This window comes from Myotis davidii, unplaced genomic scaffold (assembly GCF_000327345.1).
Source record: "Myotis davidii unplaced genomic scaffold, ASM32734v1 scaffold43, whole genome shotgun sequence".
In the NCBI taxonomy this organism is placed as follows: domain Eukaryota; kingdom Metazoa; phylum Chordata; class Mammalia; order Chiroptera; family Vespertilionidae; genus Myotis; species Myotis davidii.
Genome location: NW_006294590.1, coordinates 618,034 through 628,073, shown reverse-complemented (window position 1 = coordinate 628,073; position 10,040 = coordinate 618,034). Strand labels below are relative to the sequence as shown.

The following is a 10,040-nucleotide window of genomic DNA, read 5'->3' as shown; positions in this document are numbered from 1 at the left end:
GGAGCTGGTGAGAGATGCAGGCGCACGAGCTGCGGTCTAACCCGACCCGCAGCATTCGCAGCTGGATGTGGCCTGGGACCCGGGTCGAAGTCTGAGCAAAGCAATCTCACAGCAAAAAAAAAAAAATGTTTCGATAGAGTTTAACCGGACAGGGGCGGGGCGGGGGCAGGATGGAGTTTGGCCATTCGACCGGGTGGGACGCGCCCCACAGAGGGGCGGAGCTCGGGCTCCTATTTCTTCGGAGTGGCCTGGCTCCTGCCACCATTGCCGACCGTCCAGGGCTGCCTTCCCTGCCGCCATGGGCCTGCAGCTCTGCCAGAGGGATGGACTCCTCTGAAGGACTCAGGGTGGGCGCCCAGCCCGGCCCGGCCCTGCCCGCACCATCCCGTGGCCCCTGGGAGGACGGCAGGAGGGAGGGAGGGGGTCGATGGAGGAAGGGGTCAATGGGGAAAGGGAGGTCCAGGGCTGCCTTCCCTGCCGCCATGGGCCTGCAGCTCTACCTGGACCTGCTGTCCCAGCCCTGCCGCGCCGTCTACCTCTTCGCCAAGAAGAACGGCATCCCCTTCGAGCTGCGCACCGTGGAGGTGCTCAAAGGTGGGCCCGGGCTGCTTCCCCGGTGTCCACGGCCCGTGCACCCGCTGGCTCCTCGCCCTGCGACTCCCTGAGGCCCCCGCAGTCCACAGACCTCCCTCACCGCCAGTGTCGTCTCCTCTGTGCTGTGTGGCCGTGGGCAGGTCACAGGCCCTCTCTGAAAGGCTGTGTATTCGGCTCCGATGGGCGGAAAGCTGGATCTTCAGTCACCGCCCTAAACAGCACGCCTTAGACCTTGGGGGGACTGTCCCACTGTGGGGGGAAGTAAGGGGTGGGAAGAGCTGAGGCACCCCTCCTCTTGCTCTCCCCAGTCCTGTTTAAGTAACTTCTCCTCACCCACCCGCAGCACCTGGCTGCACCCAGCACAGCGCCCCCGCCCCCCTCACTCCGAAGGTGGCAGGGCAGGGGTCCCGCCTGGGAGTGGGGCAGAAGGCCCAGTGACACTCCCCCCACCCCAGCCCCTGCTGTTCCCAGCCTGGCAGGGGGCTCTGGTTGGAGGAGGGCGGAGCAGGTATGTTTGTTGCCCTCAGGCCTTTTCTATTTTAAGAAATATGTTATTGATTTTATAGAAAGGGAGGGAGGGAGAGAGAGAGAGAGAAAAACAAACATCAATGATGAGAGAGAATCATGGACCAGCTGCCTCCTGCAGGCCCCACACTGAGGATCGAGCCGGCAACCCGCATGTGCCCTGACCGGGAATGGAACTGATGACCTCCTGGTTCCTGGGTCGGTGCTCAACCACAGAGCCCACCGGCCGGGCGGTGCTGGCCTTTTCTGACCTCTTTCTCCGCAGGGCAGCATGTCAGCAAGGGGTTCTTACCGGCCAACAGCCCGCAGAAGGTGCCGGTCCTCAAGGACGGTGACTTTGTCTTACACCAAAGGTACTCTCCTTCCACCTGCCTCTGGAGCCCCCAGCCCGCTGGCCCCCCGGCTCTCCCCGTGCAGGCCCTCCAGACCCCGCATGGCACTGAGGGCCAGGGTGAAGGGTGCAATGAGAGCAGATGGCTGGGGTGACCGGGGCTCCCAGGGTGACACAGCGCCTCCCTACACCTCTCTCTCTTCCTCTTTTTAAAAAATATATTAAGCCCTGGCCGGTTTGGCTCAGTGCATAGAGCGTCAACCTGAAGACTGAAGGGTCCCCGGTTCGATTCCGGTCAAGGGGATGTACCTTGGTTGCGGGCACATCCCCAGTAGGGGGTGTGCAGGAGGCAGCTGATCGATGTTTCTCTCTCATCGATGTTTCTAACTCTTTGTCCCTCTCCCTTCCTCTCTGTAAAAATTGGCTGCCTCCTGCATGCCCCCTACTGGAGAGCAAGCCGGCAACCTGGAAATCGAACCCAGGACCCTTCAGTGTGCAGGCCGATGCTCTATCCACTGAGCCAAACCGGCCAGGGCTGAGATGAGGTTCTTGAAGTACAGAACAGAAGGTCTGGCCAAGGGTTAGTGCCCAAGACCGAGAATAAAGGAGACTCAGGAGGGTACAGTCAGGGGAGAGAGAGGAGGCAGTGCCCGGGGAGCAGGGGTGGGAGGGGAGGTCGGCCGTCAAATGCAGACAACCCCAGGGCCCCACAGGGATGGGGGACAGCTGGAAATGAAGGCCAGGAGCCAGGGTCTTCACAGCCACCGCCCTGCGTCTGTCTCCAGCGTGGCTATCCTGATCTACCTGAGCTGTAAGTACCAGACGGCGGACCACTGGTACCCACCCGACCTGCAGGCCCGCGCGCGCATCCACGAGTACCTGGGCTGGCATGCGGACTTTATCCGGGGCACCTTCGGGGTGTGCCTGTGGACCAAGGTGAGGAGCGCCGTCCGGGGTGGGGGGGCCGTTGCCTGTCAGGGGCCTGGGAGGAGACGGGGGCCACAGACTGAGCCCTCACTTTGCCCGTGTCAGGTGCTGGCACCGCTCCTTGGGGTTCAAGTGCCCGAGGAGAAGGTGCAGCGCAATAGGGTCGCCGTGGACCGGGCGCTGCAGCTCCTGGAGGACCAGTTCCTGGGGGACAAGGCCTTCCTCACCAGCCAGCGGGTGACGCTGGCGGACCTCATGGCCCTGGAGGAGCTGATGCAGGTACAAGCTTGGCTGGCGAGCGGCATCTGCGGGCAGCGCCCTCTTACCGCCGCGCTGAGGCCTGGAGGGCGCCAGGACTCCGCCCAGCAGCACAGAGCGCTTCTGGCTGAACTGGTGCTGGAGCCGCGACCTGCTGCTTCCATCCTGGGCGGGGTTTCCTCCTGGTGCTTTTTTAAAAAAAAATTTATTAATTTATTTTTATTATTTTTAATATTTTTTTATTGATTTCAGAGAGGAAGGCAGAGGGAGAGAGAGAGAGAAACATCAAGGGAGAGAGAGATTCATTGATTGGCTGCTTCCTACATGCACCACACTGGGGATTGAGCCCACAACCCGGGCCTGTGCCCTTGACCGGGAGTCAAACCCATGACCTCCTGGTGCAGAGGTCCCCGCGCAGCCCCAGAGCCTGGGTCGTGCTGGTGCTCCCAGGCCCTGCGGTGGGCACTCTGCCGGGGCCTCGCTCACATGGAGGTTGGAAAAGGACCCTGACTGACGCCTGTGCCAGGCCTCCTGGCATTGGGACCTCCGTGTCTCACCCATGTTCCCATCCATGTCCCCTCAGGTGGTGGCTCTCGGCTACGACGTGTTTGAGGGCCGGCCACGCCTGGCTGCGTGGCGTGGGCGGGTGGAGGCTGTCCTGGGGGCCGATCTGTGCCAGGAGACCCATGGCCCCATCCTGAACATCCTGGAACAGGCGGCAAACAAGCAGGTCCCGCCGCCGCCCCCTGAAGCCCACCCGAGTATGCTGCTTCGCATTTCCAGCATCCCCTGAGGGTGGGGGCGCTGGCCGGCCGGCCGAAGACTAGCAACCTTCCCTCTGTGCCTGACTTGTCCCTTTCACCCTTTCCATCCTGTCTCCGCTCTTGTCTCTGCCTCCGGGAGGAGCTCTGCACAGGCAGGCCCCCCGACTGTCCTCTGCAGCGCCTCTCGGGTGCCGCAGACATAAGCACCGGATGAAAACCCACCATGTGGCCCTGGCCGGTGTGGCTCAGTGGATAGAGCGTCAGCCTGCGGACTGAAGGGTCCCAGGTTCAATTCCAGTCCAGGGCACATGCCCGGGTCGCAGGCTCCATCCCCAGTGTGGGGCGGGCAGGAGGCAGCCGATCCATGATTCTCTCTCATCGTTGATGTTTCTCTCTCTCCCTCTCTTTTCCTCTCTGAAATCAATAAAAAAATATTTTTAAAAAAGGAAATCCCCTCTGTTGCTGTGTGGACCAGGGTGGAGGCAGAGCAGCGGGCCTGGAAGCTGTGAGGTTGGCCAGGCCATGAGAGACCACGGGGGATAAGAGATGCAGGATGTAGAGTGACAGCGAGGCCACAGCTGGCGATATAGGGGCGGGTTGGATGAGGAAGAGGGAAGACTCCTAGGACCTGACCCAGGGAGTTGGGGGGTGCACCCCTGAGGTGGGAGCTCTGGAGGAGGGCAGTCGAAAGGGTGGTGCCTTTACCAGGTCAGGATGGTTACTCTGTGGACAGAGGCGAGGCCTGGGCTGGGGGTGGGTGGGGCATGTGTGTGTGTGTGTGTGTGTGTGTGTGTGTCTGAGATAGTGGAGGGAGGACACAGCAGACCTAAAGCCCTGAACTTTGTGCCTGCAGCTCCTCCCAGCCGGCCTGCCTGTCACCACTACCTGAAGGATTGTGAAGCCACCAGGCTGTCCCAGGCGCAGCTCAGGGCAGCCTGCAGGGCAGGTGCTGGGCCCCATGCAGTGGGAGGGAGCAGGAGGGAGAGTGTCCACGGCTTGCCACGCCCCGTGGATGAGAAGGAGGGCCAGGCTGGGGACCCTGCTTTTGGAAAACCCAGGGCCAAGCCCCAACAGGGGTACAGCTGGACCTGCTGCCAAGCCCGAGATGCCAGGAGGGGTGGCAGCCTGGCAGGGCCCCTAGCCAGTCATGGAGAAAGTGGGCTTTAGGGAAGAGCACAGACCTCAGGCCCCACTTTTTCTTTTAATCCTCACCTGAGGATAGTTTTTCCATTGATTTTTAGAGAATGGAAGAGAGGGAGGGAAGAGGGAGAGAGAGAGAGGAACATCGATGGGAGAGAGACACATGGATTGGTTGCCTCCCACATGTATCCTGTCTGGGGCTGAGGATCCTCTTTCTCCCAATCATTTTCTAGCCACAGTTCAGGTTAGACTGGTCAGTGCCTACTTCCAATCTCCAGTTCTGGAACCTTCCAGGGTTGGATCTCACTGCCCATCCTCCTTCCGGACCCTGCAAAGCCCCTTTGGTCGCTTTCTACAAGGAAGGCCTGGCCCTGGGAAGGAAGTCCCTCGAGTGAGCCCCTTTCACACACTGGCCACGGGCGATCACATGTGCCCGAGGGAGGGGAAGAGCTGGGTCAGAGGACCCCTGCCGACCCCTCCCCAGCCTCCTCCTGTCTCCTCAGAATCCTTGCTGCTGTGAGAATTCCAGGTTGCACGGCCTCATGACAATCCCAAGTGAGACCAGAGTTCCAGAATGCGGGCTCCTGGCCTGGGCGGGAGAGGGCTGCTGGGTACAGGACCTGGGGCTCAGGCTGCACCCAGGCTCGGGGTCAGGGCCTGCTGGCTGTGGCTGGGGGAGGCCTGTTCCGCGTCTCAGCCATGGGCCTGGAGCTCTACCTGGACCTGCTGTCGGCGTCCTGCCGCGCCGTCTACATCTTCGCCAAGAAGAACAGCATCCCCTTCGACTTCCAGTTTGTGGACCTGCTGAAAGGTTGGCACCCGTTGCTTCCCTGGGCGGGCCTGGTCCTGGGAGTAGGCAGAGCACAAGGTGGGGTGTTTCTGGAAAGTAGAGACAGCGACCAGGGAGATGGCCTCTCCCCAGACTCTGCAGGGGAAGGCCAGGTTTCCGAGGGAATCGTAGACTGTGCGTCTGTCCCCACTGAGTCTGCCCCGCTATGATGAACAGGCTCTTGGAGGGTAAAGGGGGAGAAAGAGCTGCAGAGGGGCCCCCTGGCTCCCACCCAGTGCCCTCTCTTTCTCCTTGCGGGAGTCTAGACACTGGTTAGTGGCAGCGCCCACTGAGGACATTGGCAAAGGTACAGAGGTGTCTGGTCATCCCACATCTAAGAGTCCAGAGGCAGCTTTGGTCTACACCATCCTCCACATTCAAATCTGCCCAGACCCAGCGAAGGTCAGGGGACTGGTCTCCAGCACTTCCCTATCCCAAGCACAGAGGCGGCTTTAAAAGCTCAGCTTGCAGGAGCCTATCCCCAGGTGCTCCAGAAATGAATGAGGTGGAGCTCGAAAATGTTTCCAGCCAGTGACAGCTGGTCAAGGGAGAGTTCCAGCTCCTGCCCCCACACTGGGTCAGTAGCCTGTGAAAGGTTCTTTTGTTGAATTCCAGCTGTGTGCTAGGGCTGGGGCTGCCAGCTGCCAGCCGTGGCTTCAGGCCCCAGAGTTGGGAGTAGAACTGGCACCCTCCAGCTTCTGGGAGGGAAAGTGTTGTCCTGGTCACAGAGCCTGAATGGGGGCAGGAGTCCTGATCCCGGTCCCTGTTCTGACCTGCCCTGACTTGCTCTCTGACCTGGGGTGACCCATGATGTCCTCTGGGCCTCAGTTTCCTCTGTTGAGAAAATGGAGGGAAGGACATTTCTGCCTCTGAGATGCCCGGCTCTCTCTTCCTGGGGGTTCTTCCCGGGGGTGTCAGCAGCCTGTCTCTCCTGCCCTTGGCAGGTTACCACCACAGCAAGGAGTACAGTGAGGTCAACCCCCTGAAGAAGCTGCCCAGCCTCAAGGATGGGAAATTCATCTTATCCGAAAGGTACCAGACTGCCCGGGGCCCTGCCCCCGCCTGTCTCTGCTCCTCCTGCAGCTGGTCTGCTGGCACTGACGGACTTATCTTACTGTGGACCATCTCCCCGAGACGCCACAGCAGACAGGGCACTAGCCAAGGAGGAGCATGATGCCCCGTGCGCCCATCACCCAGCTCCAGAAGTGTCCACTCAGGGGCCCATTTGGCATCATCTGTTCCCCACTCTGTTTCCCTGCTTCCTGGCCACCCCATCATCTCATCCATAAAGTTAGGAATGTACTTTCACTTTTCTTTTTTTTCCCTTTAAAAAAATATATTTTATTGATTTTTTACAGAGAGGAAGGGAGAGGGATAGAGAGTCAGAAACATCGATGAGAGAGAAACATCGATCAGCTGCCTCCTGAACACTCCCTACTGGGGATGTGCCCGCAACCAAGGTACATGCCCTTGACCAGAATCGAACCTGGGACCCTTGAGTCCGCAGGCCGATGCTCTATCCACTGAGCCAAACCGGTTAGGGCTCATTTTTCTTTAACATATTTTTATTGGTTTCAGAGAGGAAGGGAGAGGGAGAGGGAGAGAGAGATATCAGCGATGAGAGAGAATCATGGATCGGCTGCCTCCTGCACGCCCCCTACTGGGGATGGAGCCTGCAGCCCGGGCTGATGGCCTTCCCCGCAGCCTCCGGCTCCTCCTTCTGCTGGAGGAATGTCAGTGCGTAGAGCCCGCTGGGGCTGGAAGCTCCGCGCTGGCATGGTGGCTGGTGCAGCCCAGCCGGCCAGCCCGAGCAGTGCCCTCCCTGCCCTCCCTGCAGCGTGGCCGTCCTCCTCTACCTGTGCCGCAAGTACAGCGCCCCCTCGTACTGGTACCCGCCGGACCTGCACACGCGCGCCCGCGTGGACGAGTTCATGGCCTGGCAGCACACAGCCATCCAGCTGCCCATGAGCAAGATCCTCTGGATCAAGGTGAGTGGGCCACGCCTGGGGCTGACCGCTGGGGAGCTTACGCATGTGTCCCTCTGTCCCGGAGCCTCATTTTCTCAGCGCCCCCCCACCCCCAGTGAGGAGCCTGGAGTGACCCACTGGGGGTGAAAGAGCCTTGTAAAGGCCCGGAGAAGGGCACCCAGGAGGGACAGATGTCATTCAAACCAGGATAGGACTCAAGAAATTTCATTCTCAACTAGAATATATCAGAGTCCACGGGCCTATAGACACCAGGGATCTAAAGACGACAAATAACAGTTATTTGCCGCTCCACGACAGACCTGTTCTGAGAAAGTCTTCACCGGGCGATTTTGTTGTGGAGCGTCATAGAGGGGACTTAAACTGACCTAGATGGTGTCACCCACTGCACACTTAGGCCACGTGGCCCAGCCCGCCGCTCCACGGCCGCAAACCTGCGTAGCGTGTGATTGTCTGAAACAGCACGAGCTGAGATCCAGGGCAGGGAAAACGGTGCAATGAGGAGAGGTGACAACCAGAAGACAAGGCTACCGAGGCCTGGTGGGTCAGGCGTGAGCCCTGGGGTGCAGCCGCCTCTTCCCCCCTCTCCCCACCCCCGCCAGCTCCTGATCCCCATGATCACAGGCGAGGAGGTTCCAGCGGAGAAGACGGAGGAGGTGCTGGCTGAGGTGCAGCAAAACCTGAAGCTGTTCGAGGAGCGGTTCCTTCAGGACCGGATGTTCATCACCGGGGACAACATGTCCCTGGCCGACCTGGTGGCCTTGGTGGAGATGATGCAGGTGAGGGCTTTGCTGGCGGGGAAACAGCCCAGGAAGAGGCGAGACTCCTCCGTGGGGCCATGGCTTAGGGATAGACGGGTGTAAGAGGGAGACCTGAGGCCGCGGAAGCCAAGCCTGGGTGGTGGGACTCAATCGGGAGCCACAGGACACACAGGAAGTTTTTAAAAAATATTTATCTTGATTGATTTCCGAAAGGAAGGGAGAGGGAGGGAGGGAGAGAAACATCAATGATGAGAATCATGGATCGGCTGCCTCCTGCACGCCTCCCACTGGGGATCGAGCCCCACAACCTGGGCATCTGCCCTTGACCAGAGTTGAACCCGGGACCCTTCAGTCCACAGGCTGAAGCTCTATTCACCGAGCCACACCGGCCAGGGCCAACACAGGGAGTTTGAACCATGGAGGAGGATTGCTAGCATCCACGCTGCAAAGGATTCCTGGGTGTGGGGGCGGGGGGGAGGGGGAGGGCGAGCCGGGACAGGGATGAGAGCACAGCATGTCTTGGTCAGTTGGCCGGGACCCCAGACGCCTCTGCCTCTGGATAGACGCTCCCGGCAGTGTCCAGAAGCTTCCAAAGCGTCCTTCTGGCTGCACGGCTTCTTCTCCGAGGCCCTGAGAGCTGCACAGAGCAGCTGCCCGGCCTCTGGGCCTCAGGGGCACCCGCTGCGCATTGGGGGGCAGACCTGTGTGTGGGGTATCTATGCCGCTGTTTCATGAGGGGAGGTAGCCGGTTCCAGCCTAGCTGGCTTGCAGGCCAGTTTATTATTTTTTTCAAATATATTTTTATTAATTTCAGAGAGGAAGTGAGAGAGAAATAGAAACGTCAGTGATGGGAGAGAATCATGGCTCGGCTGCCTCCCTCACGCCTCCCACTGGGGACCGAGCCCACAACCCAGGCCTGTGCCGGACCGGGAATCGAATCGGTTCCTAGGTCGCCGCTCAGCCCCTGAGCCACGCAGGTCGGGCAGGATGGCCAGTTTAGACCCTGGCTGGTGTCCTTGCAACTGGCCACTTTGATCCTTGGTCGTGTGCAATGCAGACCAGCACAGGGAAGCCCATTCTAGGTTTTCTAGGTGAAAGGGCCCCTCCGTTTCCCCTGCCCCTTCCTCCCCCCCTTTCCCTTGCCCTCTATAGGCCTCCCACTCATGTTACCTCTTGGGTCTCCCATTCCAGCCTTTTGCTTGACCACAGAGGGAGTTGGGCATGGGGAGGGGTAATTCCTCCCCCCTCATCGGGGATGTGGGGTTTCTCTGGGAGAAGGTGGGACCCACGGGAGGCTTCCCACTGGGAAAAGTAGGAGCCACTTGGGCCAGGGCTCCCCCAGAGTGGGATTAGGGGTCTTGGAGCAGGACCAGTGACCAGAGCCTGGGGGACCCCGGACCTTCCATCCCCACCCCACATCCGTGACAGAGCCCGTGACCCCTGTCCAGGTTGCGGGAGGGGAGCCCCCGGGGCTGGGCCCCAGATGACCATGCCTTCTGCTCTGTCTCCCCACAGCCCATAGGGGGCAACCACAACGTCTTCCAGGCCAGCACCAAGCTGGCCCAGTGGCGCATGCGGGTGGAGCTGAGCATCGGCCCCACCCTCTTCTGGGAGGCCCACAACCGGCTGGTGAAGCTGGGCGAGTGGGACTGCTCCACGCTGGACCCGTCGGTCAAGGAGAGGATCGTCGACTTGCTGCGGAAGTTCAAGTAGAGCAGCCCTCGTGCAGCGCCCGGCTGCTCAGCCCTCTGAGCCTCCTCTCTGGGGACACACACCGAAAACCACTGTTTCTTTGTCCAATAAAGAACCGGAACCACCGCCACGGCTGCCGAGCCTGCGCCCTCGGGGTGGGCACAGGTCTGCTGTGGGAGTGGGTGGGAGTGGGTCCTCCCAGCTCCCAAAGGAATTTAAAAATAAAGGTTAGTG

General features: G+C 60.3%; 2 protein-coding genes across 2 annotated transcripts; both read left to right on the top strand.

The window, feature by feature from the left end:
• The first annotated feature begins 206 nt into the window (after positions 1–206).
• Positions 207–3,673, top strand: LOC102775060 (glutathione S-transferase theta-2B). Its single transcript, XM_006768745.2, has 6 exons — positions 207–273; positions 458–594; positions 1,385–1,472; positions 2,236–2,386; positions 2,483–2,656; positions 3,219–3,673. The coding sequence occupies exons 2-6, from the start codon at positions 483–485 to the stop codon at positions 3,426–3,428; spliced, it is 735 nt and encodes a 244-aa protein (XP_006768808.1). The 5' UTR covers positions 207–273; positions 458–482; the 3' UTR covers positions 3,429–3,673.
• Positions 3,674–5,238: 1,565 nt separating this feature from the next.
• Positions 5,239–10,007, top strand: LOC102775354 (glutathione S-transferase theta-4). The gene is made up of 5 exons (XM_006768746.2): positions 5,239–5,350; positions 6,313–6,400; positions 7,206–7,356; positions 7,956–8,132; positions 9,630–10,007. The coding sequence occupies exons 1-5, from the start codon at positions 5,239–5,241 to the stop codon at positions 9,825–9,827; spliced, it is 726 nt and encodes a 241-aa protein (XP_006768809.1). The 3' UTR covers positions 9,828–10,007.
• The last annotated feature ends 33 nt before the right edge of the window (positions 10,008–10,040 follow it).

Excerpts from the sequence above, each read along its gene's own strand:
- LOC102775354 (XM_006768746.2), top strand. The coding sequence starts at position 5,239 with ATGGGCCTGGAGCTCTACCTGGACCTGCTGTCGGCGTCCTGCCGCGCC. Across the intron at positions 5,351-6,312 it reads GTTTGTGGACCTGCTGAAAG|GTTACCACCACAGCAAGGAG; the intron begins GTTGGCACCCGT and ends TGCCCTTGGCAG. Across the intron at positions 6,401-7,205 it reads AAATTCATCTTATCCGAAAG|CGTGGCCGTCCTCCTCTACC; the intron begins GTACCAGACTGC and ends CCCTCCCTGCAG.
- LOC102775060 (XM_006768745.2), top strand. The coding sequence starts at position 483 with ATGGGCCTGCAGCTCTACCTGGACCTGCTGTCCCAGCCCTGCCGCGCC. Across the intron at positions 595-1,384 it reads CACCGTGGAGGTGCTCAAAG|GGCAGCATGTCAGCAAGGGG; the intron begins GTGGGCCCGGGC and ends CTTTCTCCGCAG. Across the intron at positions 2,387-2,482 it reads GGGTGTGCCTGTGGACCAAG|GTGCTGGCACCGCTCCTTGG; the intron begins GTGAGGAGCGCC and ends TGCCCGTGTCAG.